The 16,565-nt window shown below is 42.7% G+C and overlaps 1 protein-coding gene across 1 annotated transcript in view; it reads right to left on the bottom strand.

The window, feature by feature from the left end:
- The window catches only part of TGFBR3 (transforming growth factor beta receptor 3), a 124,165-nt gene that overhangs the window by 6,391 nt on the left and 101,209 nt on the right, over nt 1–16,565 (bottom strand). Inside the window, exons 13-14 of the mRNA XM_023509879.1 lie at nt 9,175–9,216; nt 6,496–6,603 (exon numbers count right to left, since the gene is read on the bottom strand). Of these exons, the coding sequence (XP_023365647.1) occupies nt 6,496–6,603; nt 9,175–9,216 (150 nt within the window). The remainder of the gene's footprint in view (nt 1–6,495; nt 6,604–9,174; nt 9,217–16,565) is intronic.

The raw sequence follows: 16,565 nt of genomic DNA, 5'->3' as shown, positions 1-16,565 counted from the left end.
TTTCCTGTCTATGTGTCTTTATCTCTCCAGAAACAAAGCACCTTCCATAGCATCTGGCCTTCATATCCTTCCTTCTTTTCAACCTTTCCTTGGTTACTGTGAGAGTTTTACAGAAACTTAATTCTTCAGATAAGTAACACTCTCCTCCTTCAGTGAGACTTACCCGGCCAGCTCTCCATTTCTCTGACACTGTTCACTAACTCACTGCTTTTCCAATCGTGGCCTGGCCTGTAGTTGGGTTTCTCCCTAAACTCCCTATCGTCTGTCTGGTTATTCTCTTCTTCCTAACATAGGTAAGCTCCACGAAAGCAAGGCCTTTGTATTGTTCATGGCTAATTCACCAGTGCCTGGAACAGTTTTTGGCTTATTCTTTAACAATAGCTCAAAATGGGCCAGGCACCGTGGCTCACACCTGTAATCGTAGCACTCTGGGAGGCCGAGGTGGGTGGACTGCCTGAACTCCTGGGTTTGAGACCAACCTGAGCAAGAGCGAGACCCCGACTCTAAAAATAACCAGGCGTTGTGGCAGGTACCTGTAGTCCCTGCTACTCGAGAGGCTAAGGCAAGAGAATTGCTTGAGCCCAAGAGTTTAAGGCTGCTGTGAGCTATGACATCATGGCACTCTACTGAGGGTGACAAAGTGAGACTGTCTCAAAAAAAAAACCCCAAAAAACAAAAAGCAAAAAAAGATAGCTCAAATGTTCGTAGAACAAGTAAAAGAACGAATAAATGCATGAATAAACAAAATCTGGCATATACTAAACAGAGGCAAATTAACCAAAATGTGTGTTAACAAGTTTACTGTCTGGGGCAGAGCCTGTGGCTCTAAGGAGTAGGGCACTGGCCCCATTGGCTGGACGTGGCGGGTTCAAACCCAGCCCTGGCCAAAAACTGCAAAAAAAAAAAAAAAAAAAGAATAAGTTTACTATCTGATGAGCAAAGGAAGATAAAGTATTATGACTACATCACATGCCCCTTGAATTTGTAATAACAGAATAAGAAAAGAAGATGAACTCTGAATCAAGAAGTCAGGGTTCCAGTCTTCAATGCTGTAACTATGTAACTTCAGCTAATCACATCAGTCCCCTGGGCCTCAGTTGCCCCCAATGTAAAAAGGACATGCTGAAGCAGACTAGTAATTTTCCAAGGACTTCTCTTCAGGAAATGGATAAAAAAAAAAAAAGCAAGGAGAAGCCTTTGCACGAAGATGGTGCATTTTAAGGCACAGACTTTGATGCCTTCCCCCTGTCTCACCAGAGTGACACTAAGTGGATTCTGAAAAGGCATAAACCCGCAAGAACAAAGATAACAAAAGTGAAGACAACAGCAATAAAATCCTGGAACTGGTGGGGAAATGGTGAATGGAGCAGGCTTAGCCGGCTCAAGAGAGCTGAGACCTGACAGTTGCAAAAACGGAGAAACAACAAATTTATGTCACAGACCCCTCAACAACTAAGAAATGGTGGCACCAGGCACCCCTGGAGGAGGGTGAACAAGGGGCTATAAGCTCAGGGGTTGGCTGACTTGTGTATAAGAAGCACTAACTAAGATTTCTCTAAATCTCCTGCCTCACTCCAGCGTACTTGGACCCCGCCCTTCCTCATTCGGAGAGAAGGTTTACTCTCTGAAGAGGGTGAAACCGAAGGTTCCAGGAATGACCCACACCAGCCACAGTTAAGTGAACAAACCTCGATGTCTTTTAGCTGACCTGGGCTTCATGTGCTCAGCCTGATGGCACCTACAGCAAGATGGACTTGGCTCAGCAACAGTGAATGACTTTTGTCTCCTCCAGAATTTGACATGCGCTTATTATTCATGTTCAGGAAGACTGCCCGGTACTATGCCCTGCCCAGGAAGTCTAAATATTTGCTTTCTGATATCTACTTGCCAAAGACAATTTGTTGCCATGTCCATTTACTCTAATCAATGCCCATTAAAAAGGTCATTCAGGCCAGGTGTGGTAGCTCATCCCTGCAATCCTCGCACTCTAGGAGGCTGAGGTGAGAGGATCACTTGAGGTCAGGAGTTTAAGACCAGCCCTGGGCAACATAGTGACGTCCCTGTCTCTATAAAAAATAAAAAAATTATCCAGGTGTGGTGTCGAGGACCTGTAGTGTAAGCTACTCAGGGGGCTGAAGGGAGAGGATGGCTTGAGCCCAAGAGTTTGAGGTTGCTGTGAACTATGGTGATGCAATTGTATTCTAGTCAGGTTGACAGAGCAAGACTCCATGTCAAAATAAATATAAATTAAAAAAAATAAGGGTGGGGCGGTGCCTGTGGCTCAAAGGAGTAGGGAGTCAGCCCCATATGCCAGAGGTGGTGGGTTCAAACCCAGCCCCAGCCAAAAACTGCAAAAAAAAAAAGAAGACAAAACAAAAATAAGAGGAGGGTTGTTGAGGAAAGATAATTATTAATTCTAAGGAAAATTAAGAGTCATGCAGGAGAAATAATATTATATGGCCAAATTGTAATTAGTGTTCGTTAGTATAATAATGTAAACAGTAAATACATATCTAACCAAAATTTCAGTGTTCTATTAGGAAGATGGTGGGAAAAGGGGACAAGAAAGAAATGTACCACTGGACATAGGGGTAAAAGAGAGCTATATCCTCATTTTCCATAGAAGGTCAATAGAACAGGTCTAAAACTAAAAAGTCAAGAGCAGCAATGTCTCATGTAATTTAGAGGTATGGATCAATGCCCAAAAGAATTAGTTCAGAGTCAAGAAAGGTACTCGTAGGGCCAGGCATGGTGGCTCAGGCCTGTAAACCCAGCACTCTGGGAGGCTGAGGCCGGCGGACTGCTTGAGCTCAGGAATTTGAGACCAGCCTGAGCAAGAGTGAAACCCCGTCTCCACTAAAAATAGAGAAACTAGCCAGGTATGGTGGGTACCTGTAGTCCCAGCTACTTGAAAGGCTGAGACAAGAAAATCACTTGAGCCCAAGAGATTGAGGTTGCTGTGAGCTATGTTGTCACTGCACTCTACAGAGGGGGAAAATAAGGCATTCTTGCAAGAAAATAAGAGTAGGGGGAGGCAGGGGTCTCAATTTTTTTTTCTTTCTTCCAAAATTATTTTATTATTATTTTTTATTAAATCATAACTTTGTACATTGATGCATTTATGGGGTCCAGGGTACTGCTTCGATATACAATGTGAAATGCTTACATTGAACTAAGTAACACTAACAAGTCTTATAGAACTATGTCAGCCTTTAAACTATGTGTATGTATTACTATGATCAAACTAAAGTTTTATTAAAAAATAAAAATAAAAGCTTTTATCTCTCTTCTCAAGAAAATAACAGACACAATTTTGTGTATGATTTTAGGGACCTTCACAGACCCCAGAATTAGCCAGGCTCCCCAAATGTGTGAAGATTCTATAGCAGGAAGTGTAAGCTACTGTTCAAACTTTTTAAACAGGGGGCCAGTTCACTGTCCCTCAGACAGTTGGAGGACTGGACTGCGGGCCCTGGGACAAGTTGGCTGCTAAGCAGGACAGGCAGTGATGGAAAAAACACCCGCAGGTCAGATAAATGTCCTAGGCGGGCTGCATGTGGCCCGCGGGCCGTAGTTTGAGGACACCTGTTCTATAGCTCCATTCCAGCATCATTCCCATGCCCACCCCACCCCTCTTTCTCTCTGCACCATCTTAGGAGAGAATGTAGGTTTTAAAAGGGGAGTTTCCAAACAGATTAATATGTCCTTAAGGGAGTATCTCTTATTGTGCACAAAGTTGTCATATGCTAAAGTGGGAACCCAGGCTTTTTAGTCTAAGGCACATTCGAGGTATGTAAGCAGATATCCACAATCCAAATATATGACCTGGTTTGTGCTCTGTCTTGCAGATAGAATGGAAAGACTGATCAAAGGGAGAATCACCCAAATGAAGGATTGTTTTTGACACAAAGGCAGATGCTGTCTGAACCCCTCAATATACCATGTAAGGTCTGAGTTCTACAGCTTAGATTATTGTTAAACCTGAATAGAATGCCAGGATTTGTCCACACTCCTCTCCCCACCAGCCTCAACATTATGATCTTTCCTATTAATCTAAACTTGCAGCTTGCTGACCCAGGTATGCAACTGAGGGGTTCTGGACAGGAACTATCCTTTCGTCCTGGAGTAAGCCTTCTTCAGGTTTGCAGGACACTGGTATTCCTTATGAGCAGCCTGTCAATGAACTGGAGGCTACCATTTTTAATAAAAAGTAATTTTGAAGCTATATCGTAAGTGATGCTAACAGATTTTAAGCCCAAATGACAGCATAGTTTATTTTGCTGGGAAGCATCGCCAGAAGGATTTTTGGTTTCATTTTCCTTAAATCTACTTACAAACTTATTTCTGTTTTAACAATACTTTAAAAAACCGTCCTGAAGTATCTGGTTGGGGGGGGGGGAAGCCACCAGTAATAACAAAACTCCATGAACAACGACATGTACCCTGCAACCAAGCCTTTTTTAAAAAAAAAAATCAGATTTGTGTGCATGGAACAGATTAGTGGCTGTGGATAATTATCTGGGATTACTGGAGTGACTTCAGTGGGGTGTGTTCCAACAGTGGGTGCCATCTGATGGCCCTATATTCTGCCTAGATCTGGCTTCCTGTCCCAAGATTAGCTGGGAGGGCGCAGCTCTGTAACCAAGGCCATCAGTGGCTGAGCAAGCACATGTGAAGTGTCTGTGAGCTACACAGTCTTCTTGGAGCACTTTCAAGTTCATTCTCAACAGTCAACATAGGCAGCCAACAGCCCTAGAAACGCTAAGCCATGCAGGAGGTTGGAAAAAGTTGCAAAGAACTGTTAGTCTGCAATCTGAACATGTCAGTATTCCTGTGACAAAATGATTCACCCTGAACTGCTGCTGTGCTAAATGCTGTCCTTCTGGTCCTTTTATAAACTGAAAGGATTCACAGACACTTGTACAATAGGTAGTACTCAGAATCATCACACTGAGAGTCTTAGTCTCTTTCATTTAAATGTAGTTCACTCAGCACATGCTGATAGGAACAAGACGTTGAGGACTCAAAGTCCCACTACTAAAGTCCCCACTATGGCCAAGAGGTCAGCTTTGGATCAGGTGAACGAGCCATGCTAGGCACAAAAGGATTCGTTCCTCTCCTGCCAACATCTAAAATACCCCAGTGGGGAGATAAAGTATTTGAAGTAAAAATTCTGATGAAAAAGAGTCTGCACTTTTAACTACCAGAGGGTCATGCTGATATTCCCAACAGGTTAAGGTTTTGTCTAGCAATCAAGAGAGTTCCGATAAGACCCCTTTAAATCAGTCATTCTTTCAGGTTGGCCAGATAGTCCAAGGTGAGCCCACAGATCACGGCATTCACTGCCTCAATGAAGAATTAAGGAAATTCTCAAGAGAGGCTGGGTCTGCCACTTGCTTCTGACTGATCAATCTTGCAGTTTACTTAGGTTCACAGTGTAAACTCCAAGTATTGAGAATGAACAAGACGAGGCCGAGACGAGGGGAATGCCTGAGCTCAGGAGTTCAAGACCAGCCCGAGCAAGACTGAAACCCCATCTCTACTAAAAATAGGAAAACTAGCCAGGTGTTATGGTGGGCACCTGTGGTCACAGCTACTCAGGGGGCTGAGGCAAGAAGATTGCTTGAGCCCAGGAGTTTGAGGCTGTTGTGAGCTATGACACCATGGCACTCTACCCAGGGTGACAGAGTAAAACTCCGTATCAAAAAAAAAAAAAAAAAGATGAACAAAACCAGCTAGCTCTCTAAATGTGCCTCTAAAGGAATGCATTCACATATTTGCAAGGAAATTCAAAGAAAAAGCAATAGAGATGAGCAATCCATTTGTTCAGACTAGGATGTTTCAACCTTGGGATTAGTGGAAGGGGGCATATTGAAATTTTGGAAATTAAGGGAGAACAGCTTGAAAAATGAGTGCTTTGCTTTGCTATTTTTATTTCTTTTCAATTCATGAAAATATATTTTGAACACTTAGCTTTATAGAAAGATGTGAGGATTTTATGTTTATCACAGAAAGCATGGCTTGGGTTAAAACAAGGCTGAGAAAGTCTGGTTTAAATCACTGATTAGGGACTCTGGTGGAGAGCGCTCCATACCTCGGCAAATGTAGTAATAGAATCCTGGCTTCCCTTTTCACTTTCTGCCCACGTATATGACTATTCTTAAGCCTTTAGCTTTCAAGCAATGGTTTATGTTTCCAGATAGTCTATATCAACTTCTCTTAACTAAATTCTAACAATGAAATAGCTTTATTAGAAGCAAGCTTCACTAACATCACAATTGCAATTAACATAAATAGTTTAACATTTCCTTTTCTACCAGGTTAAGCTAAAAGTAATTTTTTATTTATGCCAAGTAGGTATATGTGAAAATAATAGAAATGGACTTTCTTTCATTCATTATTTCATCCAGTCATTCACCCAAGGAAATAACACGCGTCTGCTGTGTGGCAGGCACACAAGATGTGCACCAATTACTATTCAATGGTCGAACTTACCGGTGTGAGAATAGATGTACCACAAGGCCCCGGTCAGGAGTGCTCCGATCACAAACGCTGCAAATGCAATGCCCATCACAGTCAGGGTGTCCAGACCATGGAAAATCGCTATAAAGTTAGGAAAACAAGACACACACCATAAGACTTAGTCTGCCTCACACATTACAGTTTTATGTTTGTTTTGAAAGCATTGTCATAAAGGCTAAGCACTGATTAATGAAGAATCTAAGGAGGATTCCAATAAAACATACTCTAGTTTATAACCTGCAAGGTTTTCGTCAAAGAAAAAATTTATCAGGTTTCCAATATGTCCTCAGTCTGCTATTTATTCTGAACAACACACGAAAAAATCAGATCTGTGAACGCTAAAACATTAAGCCCGGGGTCTCCTGGTCGCTACCATTGGAATGGAGGGTGGTTTGAAAATTCGCAGGTTAAGATCCTTTGGAAAATGAAGTCACTGTCCATTATTATGAAATCTGACTCATTGCTTCTTAGTGACTAACACCTGCAATGATGAAGTGGTGCCCAGAAATCACACAGATCTTCGTGAACATTTGACAGGATGAAAGATAACAGGAAGAAAGAGCGAGAAAAAATATAGGATAAGAACAAACTACTCCCGTGCATCACATTTCACTGATCTCCTCATATTAAACTCCAAATCTTAACAACTGGGTATTATGTCATCTAAAACCACCTACTTTTTAACACTTTTCCAACTACGATCTTTCTATGAGGGGAACGGAAATACCTCCCAGTAGGGAGTGATGTCAGTTTTATGGTCAGCAAAACACATAAATAGAATCAATTGTTCCTCCATTTGGCAAAGATTTTTATATTTGAAATTAATTCCAGCCCACAGAAATAGAACATTTCCTTTCATTTAAGAGAAGTACCTTCTTGGAGTTACTTATAAAAAGTTAAAATTGGTTTCCAAGGGAGAGAGGGGTTTTGGGTAGAATAAAATTTCCGAGGGCTGTGTTTTTCTAATAGAAATGGAAGATATTAGGATCTCCCCACTATTTCAATACCGTTTCTGCTTTCTGCTCTGGTTAGAAGCAACTCCAGCTGGTCTCTTCTATGAGTTAAATCTCTCTGCCTCTCTGCCTTTCAACTCTCTCCAGTGTTGACACACTGCTGTTACTTGAACATGTACGTGGCCCGTGAGTATCCCCCGCACACCAGGGTGCTCAGGAAAAGTACATCCTGGCGGGAAAGAGTCTGGAAAGAGACCAGCTCTCAAGTTCTGGTCCCCATTCCTCCAGCCATGTGCTCTTTGGTGTATTCATCCAACCTCTGAAAATGAGGGTAACACCCCTTCAACTTGCTGAAGGTCAGCAGGAATTTATAAAAGGATGGGGGTCCACTGGAAGGCACAAGAACCGGCATGAGCTCCCCAGAGGTTAAGATGAACCAGACTGGGAGCCTACTTAGTTCAATCTAGTCTGTAAGGAAGCACTGAAAGATGGCTGGCATCCGTATGGCGACAGATGCAAAAATGGAATGTGACTGCAAGTTTTTAGTGAAAATGTTTTAAAAGTCTGAAGATGAAGATGCCATTATAAAAATCAGACTAAGAAACTAGGAGAGAATGTGTCCATACATATTTCGTTTCCTTTCCTTCCTTCCTTCTCTCTTTCCGAGTTCATAATATTGCTCCATAATCTTTTTAAAATAATCCATTTAGAAGAATGGCTTATGAAGTGCTTTATATAAAGGAACTCTCCAGATTGCTTATTATATGTATATGATGGAATCAGACATGGAGATCAGCCCTGGGCGTCTTAGGGAAGAAAAAAGCACAGATTGTCCACACGAGACATCATTGCCTGGAAAAGCTCTGGGTGGCCAGCCAGGAAACCGAGGGTCAGAGTTTTCTTCCATAGAAAACAATTGGCCTCAGTTACTTCCTACTCATCATTCTGTGGCAATTGGTGTTATCTCTGGTTTCTCAAGTGCTCATCCTCATCTCCCCACCCCTTGGACTGGATGTCCTCTTGAAGGTATGGCAATGAGTTTTCTTAGCACCACTTCTCTGAGCAGGCAAATACTGTAATAAGACTTAAAGCAAGCCCCTCCCCCAGCTGTATGCTGATGCTTCCAGACCACATCCAATATGGTCTGCACGTAATTAACTTACCTCCCTAAAACTAAGTAGGTTACTACCTTCCTCAATAGGGCATACACACCAATGGGTCAACAAATTCATACTTTTTTTTTTAAGAGATGGAGTCTCACTTTATCGCCCTCGGTAGAGTGCTATGGAGTCACAACTCACGACAACCTCCAACCCTTGGGCTTAAGCTATTCTTTTGCCTCAGCCTCCCAAGTAGCTGGGACTATAGGCACTCGCCACACTTGGCTATTTTTTTGTTGCAGTTTAGCCTGGGGCCGGGTTTGAACCTGCCACCCTGGGTATATGGGGCTGGTGCCCTACCCACTGAGCCATAAGCGCCGCCCAAATTCATATTTTTAAATGGCAAAAGTGAGAAGGAGAAAAGGAAGGAGGATAAAGGACAGAGAAAAACAGAAAAAGTATGAGAAAAAAGAGGAAAGGGGAAGGGAGGAGGAGAGAAGTCTCCTTATCAAAACTCAGTCTGGCAGAGGTTCCCTAACCGACTCATTCTCATGAAAGCCCAGGAGGCTTGATTTCGAAATAGTTGCATAAAGACTTACGTGGAGAAACTGGATTTGATTCCTTAAGGCTTGGACCTTTTCCTGAAACAAAAACATAAATCATAATGCATTCCATGGAGAAATCAAGATTTAAGCAAAGGGTCATCAAAATCCCAGCAGGAGCTGACACTTTTCTATTTGTTAATGAAGACTCGCTTTGTGAAAGCTCTGTCAATCACCCTCTTTATTTTTTTTTATTTTATTACTTTTTATATAAATCATAGCTATGCACATTAATGCACTCATGGGGTACAGTGTGCTGGTTTTATATACAATTGAAAATGCTTTCATCAAACTGGTTAACATAGCCTTCATATCACTTTCCTAGTTATTGTGTTAAGACATTTATATTCTACATTTAGAAAGATTCACATGTACCCTTGAAAGATAAGCCATAGGCGTGGTCCCACCAATCACCCTCCCTCCCCCAATCACCCTCTTTAGAGTGGAAACTGTAACATGAGTTACCCAGGCACTTGAAGTATGGTACTTTATTGCTCTATTCTATAGACTCCCTAATTGGAAGAAAATTTGAAAGCAAACACCTAAATTTAGGAATTTGTGTCTGATAATTCATGTGTGTGTGTGTGTTAATATTTAATTATAAAAGGATTCAATACCAGGCAGTGCCTGTGGCTCAAAGGAGTAGGGCACCGGCCTCATATGCCAGAGGTGGCGGGTTCAAACCCAGCCCTGGCCAAAAACTGCTCCCCCCTAAAAAATTTCAATACCTTTAAATACTGTGCTTTCCCAGTGTAGTCATAATATTATTCCACTTTCAAAATACTCTTTTGCTTTACTGTCTGCATGTTGGGAGAGCCTCCTTATTCTCCTCTCCTTAGTGCTATTATCCGGTAGCCCAGCTCCTCTTGATGGCCATCTGTGCTATCACAGAGTCCTCCTGTCTCCAACGCCATCCTCCCTTACAAATATTCCCTCCTCCAGATCTGTCCCCAGGGTGACTATTCCAGAGCCCAGAGCTGATCATGAGCCCTGACTAAACCCTTAATGACTTCCCACTACATGACTTTCCTGTTAGAGGAAAAGCATCCAGACTGTCTAGCATGGAACACGAAGTTCTTCCTTCCTCCCCTACCACCTCTCTCCAGCATCCTTTCCTGATGGGTCCTTCACCCATGCTGGGCGCCTCATACTTAGTTATTTCCCCAAGTCCTCCATGTTGCTCTATGTCATCTGGCTTTACAAGCCACCCCGAGACACCCTCCTCCCGGGACCTGCCTTGTTAGCACTTCCCCTGGGCGGCCCCTGCCTCTCCCCTGGCTCCATCTCCCACACAGGACTGGTCTCTCCACCTCTGCTCATTCCATCCCTCTTCTGCTACCCTTGTGACGGGCCACATTGTAATTTCCTTTTTCCCCCCTCCTCTGAGGGCAAGGTCCAGATCCTATTATTCTGAATGTCCTCAGGGCTCAGATTGGCATAGAACAGGCCTTCCAAAAATGTTTGGTGAAGGATGATTAAAATGTTGATGTACTTTTGGAAAATGGACACAACAGAGGAAACTAGGAGTAAGACTGCTAAAATGCTCATGCACTTCAAGATTTCCATAATGCTTCCACGTTCACAAACTGCTACGTAGCCGAGATCTCATTTGAGATTCATACCAGTGCTATGAGGGAGACAGAAAAACAAATTTTAATCCCAATTTGTGAAATGAGCAGCCTGAGACTCTGATACCATGTGACTAAGCCAAGGTCACAGCTGGAAAGCATCAGGGTGAGGGTTGAACCAGAATTCCAGATCCCCAGCAGGCCAGATGACGGGTGAGCCTGACTCTGTCCCAGCTGGGGACTGATGCAGCCACTACTTGTGCACAGCGACTCATTATCCTCAACAGTGAGACCCGCAGAGATCAGGAGTTGGGATGCTATACAACCCACTAGCATCTTTGTATGGCCCCTCTAGTTAAGAATGGGTTCCATATTTTGAAATGATTTTTAAAAAGTCAAAAGGAGAATAATATTTCATGACATTTGAAAATTATATGCAATTCACGTTTACTCCATCAGTGAAGTTTTATGTGAACACAGACAAGCTCATTCATTTACATATCATCTGGGGTCAGTTTCACACTACAACAGAGCCATTGAGTAGGGACTGAGGCAGGGACTACGTGAGCCACAGACCAAAAATATTCCCCCTCTGGCCCTTTAGGAAAAGTGTGCTGAGCCCTGGCACCGACTAGGCCCTCAGCCTCTAGGGTTTAAAAGTGATTTGCGTTTCACACCTCTCTTTTCAGCTCCGTTTTCAATCAATGAAGAAGGAACACAACTCCTTATGTTTCAATCCACAGCCCAGCGAAAAGAACTTGGCGAGAATTTGACCAAAACAAGCAGCGTTTGAGTTGATGTTTATAAAATAAAGAAGTTAGGCAGGTAAAAGAGGACAGGATTGTAAATTCTCCGTATTAACCACCTCAGCTGGGTTGATCCACACTCTTACAACAGGAGCTATCACTGGCCCAGCTGTGGGGAAAGGGATGCTTCTGGTGACTCAGCTACACAACTGAACGGTGTCCCCCAGAGCTGTGCAACCCTGGTAGAGGATATATGCAAAAGTTACACTTCTATGAAACTACTAAGAAAATTACAATGATTTTATGTTTTTAAGAAAACCAAACTCAATATGTAAAAACATACATAAACTACAAAACACGCTCTCCTAAGAGTTTGGTCTCATCAGCCTTATTGGCAGCAATGATGATGTGACGCCTTGCATTTGTACATTTGTATAGTATTTTACAATGGACAAAAAGCTTTCACTTATGTTATCTCATTTTTTTTTGAGACAGAGTCTCACTATGTCACCCTGGGTAGAATGCGTGGCATCACAACTCACAGCAACCTCAAACTCTTGGGCTTAAGCGATTCTCTTGCCTCAGCCTCCCAAGTAGCTGGGACTCCAGGCCCCCCTGCCACAATGACTGTTTTTTTTTTTTTTTTTTTTTGGTTGCAGCCATTATTGTTGTTTGGCGGGCCTGGGCTGGGGATTCGTGGCATCACAACTCACAGCAACCTCAAACTCTTGGGCTTAAGCGATTCTCTAGCCTCAGCCTCCCAAGTAGCTGGGACTCCAGGCCCCCCTGCCACAATGACTGGCTATTTTTTGTTGTAGTTGTCATTGTTGTTTGGCAGGCCGGGGCCGGGTTGAAACTCACCAGTCCCAGCGTATGCGGCTGGTGCCCTAGCTGCTGAGCTACAGGCACCGAGCCATGTTATCTCATTTCAAACTCCTAACAAGCCTATGAAATAGGGGGTATCTAACCACAAGGGGTATCTAACCACAAAAATCTCCTACTTTCAAAAAGCAGGAGTTTGATTCACTGAACTAAATCCAAAGGCATGTGAAGGTCACCACAGTGTGCGCTGTGTGAGAAACATCCACACTTCGGGAGGGGTTCCAGCCAATCAACTGCTTGTGGTTCGTCTCTCAGAATCCCCAAGTGCTTTAAAGATGATTCCCTCCTAAGGAGACATCCCATGTAAGAACTTAAGTTTTATAAAGGAAGGCCTGTGTGATGGATGGCATTGTTTGAAAACTGTTAATGACTTATGTTATGATCTAATCCTCTACCCCCACCCCAAACAGGGGCCTGCTCACGGAGCTAAACAGAAACAGTTGTTGGTGTATCCCCTGGGGTGAGGTCCCTTCATGATTTCTCAGCACAAATGATAACAAGCACAGGCGGTGGAAGGGAGGTGAAAGAATTCTGTCCTCTAACATTTTTGTCCCCAATAACCCCTGAGTATAACTAAAATAGTTTGATCTCCTCCGGAATCCTATAATCGAGTTGGCGTGCTGGGAGAGGAAAAGGGCGGACGTAACAATATTTACTTTTGGTTTAAGGATAAGATTGTAAGAAAGGAATCCTAGCTATGGCTGTAAAGAGAATTTTAACAATAAAGATTTCTTTACGGACAGAGCAAACTATAATCAACATTCTGAATTAAATCTTTTCATATCCTCGGAGCGAATTTTGGTCTACCTCTAGAACCAAAATTTCCCTCTGAGCCTCAGATTGTTCGGCGTGGTTTTCGTGAACAGGATATTTCTGCGGTTGTACATGAGTAACTGACCACAGCTTTTGGCCTCCGATGTTCAACCCAGTTCTCCTCCAACACCATAGGACTGAGCAGGCCCACAGGGAAATAAGGCGTCAAACTGGTACCCACATCTGTTGGTATTTGGCAAAGTGGGAAGGATGGGGAGAGGAAATCTCCTCCTAGAGACCCAGGAGGACTTTGTACAGGCCCCACAGAAGACAGAGGTCATACTTGGTCAACATGTAAAGATTCTTGAATGACTATGATCAAGGAGCATCTCATATACTGAAAGATGCTTTTTTTAGGCTATCAGTTAATAACTAATTTTTTTTTTTTACTGTTTTAACACTGATGTGCAGTGAATGACATGTCATTCTGCCATAAATGTTAAACTATCAAAGGGCCAGGTGCGGTGGCTCACACCTGTAATCCTACCACTCTGGGAGGCCAAGGTGGGTGGATTGCCTGAGCTCACAGGCTTGAGACCAGCCTGAGCCAGAGGGAGACCCTGTCTTTAAAAATAGTTGGGCATGGTGGCGGCGCCTGTAGTCCCAACTACTTGGGAGGCTGAGGCAAGAGAATCACTTAAGCCCAAGAGTTTGAGGTTGCTGTAAGCTGTGATACCACAGCACTCTACCGAGGGGGACAAAGTGAGACTCCGGCTCAAAAAGTAAAAACAAAAACAAAAAACCAAACTATGAGATGACAATAATTTGGTTAACACAGTGGAATAACTTCTTTAATAATCTCTTTTTTCCTGAGGAACCGAACTTTCAATAATGTGGAGAATATTGTTCCCATAGTCAGGATTTTGTGTCCTTTCCTCTTATTGAATTATGGGGATGTTGTTGTGGTTATAATAAAAATTATATGGACGTACACTTAAGAAAAAAAAGACAGAGGTCTTACTAACTTTACTTGACTAGAACCGAACCCTTTCTCTGGGTTCTTTCAATATTTATGGCCCTCATTGCAACTACCTGCTCACTTATCTGCGTCCCGCCATTAGACCAGTGGCTCCCACCTGGGGTGACTTTTAACACCAGGAGATATTTAGAATTGTCTGAAGACATGAAGACATTTTGGATTGTCAAAACTGGGGGAGGAGGGAGAGTTGCTACTGGTATCTAGTAAGAAGAAATCAGGGACACTGCTAAACATCTTCCAATGTGGGACAGCCCCTCACAACACAGAGTTCTCCAGCCCCAATTTTGTCTTTTGCTGAAACGGAGTGTCAGCCTGCCACCCAGGCTGGAGTGTAGTAGCATCATCATAACTCACTATCACCTTAAATTTCTGGGGACCAGTGATCCTCCTGCCTCAGACTCTTGAATGGCTGGGACTACAGGTGCATGCCACCATACTCTGCTAATTTTTAAAATATTTTTGTAGAGATGAAGTCTCATTATGTTGCCTAGGCTGGTCTCAAACTCCTGCCCTTGACCAACCCTCCCATTTGGGCATCCCAAAGTGCTAGGATTACAGGTGTAAGCTACTGTACCCAGCCTCAGCCCAAAATGTTTATAGTGCCAAGACTGGAAACCCTGCACTGGACTGGACGGCAAAGGCCTTAAAGACAAGATAAGTTGCCTACTGTGTGCCTGGGGCATAGTAGGTACTCAATAAACATTTTCTTTGGAATAAATAACTATAACTATCACGTATATCTTTCTTTTTTTTTTTTGGAGACAGAGTCTCACTTTGTCAGCCTTGGTAGAGTGCTATGGCATCATAGCTCACAGCAATCGCAAACAATTTTCTTGTCTCAGCCTCCCAAATAGCTGGGACTACAGGAGCCTGCCACAATGCCCGGCTATTTTTTGAGACAGGGTCTTGCTCTTGCTCAGGCTGGTCTCAAACAATCCACCTGCCTCGGCCTCCCAGAGTGCTGGGATTACAGGCATGAGCCACTGTGCCCGGCCTTATCACATCTATCTTATGACTTGGTATTTCCCCAGCAACCCCCATCTTCACACTTACCCAGAGTAGTCTTTCTAAATGATCTATCACTAGTTCTCTTCTCAAGATCTTGTGGTTCTTAACTTTTACGGGCACATACTAAATACTGATGGATGAAATTAAATGATTAGTTTTCTTTCAAAACAATCCAGTGGGTAACAGGAAGTGATAAAACAAGATTCGTTATGAATTGCTAATTGTGGAAGCCTTTTGTATATAATTGAAATTTTTCAATTTTTAAAAATGGGAAGCCTATGACTTAAAAAAAAAAAATCCCTATGACATCCCTCTCCCTTGTTGGATAGAAACTGAATGCCTTAGCCTGTGAATTAGGCATTTCTACCATCTTTCTATGCAGTGTGCTACATAGGAATGTAGACAGAGTCTCTCTTCATCTCTGCCTCAGCTTGAGGATAAAACCTGGCTGGGTCCTGTAGAGTAGTTTCACTCTGGAAAGATCAAATGAGTTCCAAAAAAGTAATGTCTCTCTTGGATTAACTTCCAGTTGACATTCACAACTTTTCCTTCCATTCCTCCATAGCCCCAAGAAACCCTCCTTTGGCTGAGAGATTGAGAGGAAGAAGAAGAAATTAACATTTACTGAGCTTCCAAGATATACGCAGGCACTCTTAATTTGCTAAATTATGTGGTAGAAATACAGAGAAAATTCAGTATTTTAAACATTGAACTTGTTAAGAATTAAATATATGTAATGAATGTTGGTAAATTTGAGAATGACATTTATTCTTCTTTTACGTCCATACTTCTCTTTGTATGTGTACTAAGTTTCACAAAAATGGCTACTCCTCCCTTTCACCATTTTGAAAAAAAATCATCACTGACGTAGTGTAACCATTTTTCTTATGTAAGCCCAAGTGTCCTTAGATGCTGTAAAAAATGGTCACAGAATCCAAAGCAAATAGCACTAACATGCCTCCACTTCAAAACATTTCAAAAAATATGGTAGGATGGCACCATCTCAACTATGTTAATTGTTTTGCCATAAACCATAATATGCATAAACTATTCATGTTTTCTGGGCTATTCTGTGAGTTACAATCCAAAATTACAGACTTTCTCCTGAACTTCAATAATCTCCTAAACAGTTGACGTAGTTCCCAACATCTTAACCCTCTGGAAGAACAGAACTTTTTTCCCTAAAAATTCCTCAACTTCCTTTTAGTTCATAAGCATTAGAATATTTGGGTGTTGGCTTGGCGCCTGTGGCTCAAGTGGCTAAGGCGCCAGCCACATACACCTAAGGTAGCAGGTTTGAATCCAGCCCGGGCCCACCAAATAACAATGACGCTGCAACCAAAATATAGCTGGGTGTTGTGGCGGGTGCCTGTGGTCCCAGCTACTTGGGAG

This window comes from Otolemur garnettii, unplaced genomic scaffold (assembly GCF_000181295.1).
Source record: "Otolemur garnettii isolate 467f Iridium unplaced genomic scaffold, OtoGar3 scaffold00010, whole genome shotgun sequence".
Taxonomy (NCBI): Eukaryota; Metazoa; Chordata; class Mammalia; order Primates; family Galagidae; genus Otolemur; species Otolemur garnettii.
Note: the sequence above shows the minus strand (reverse complement) of the source record. Positions and strands in the feature narration are given on the sequence as shown.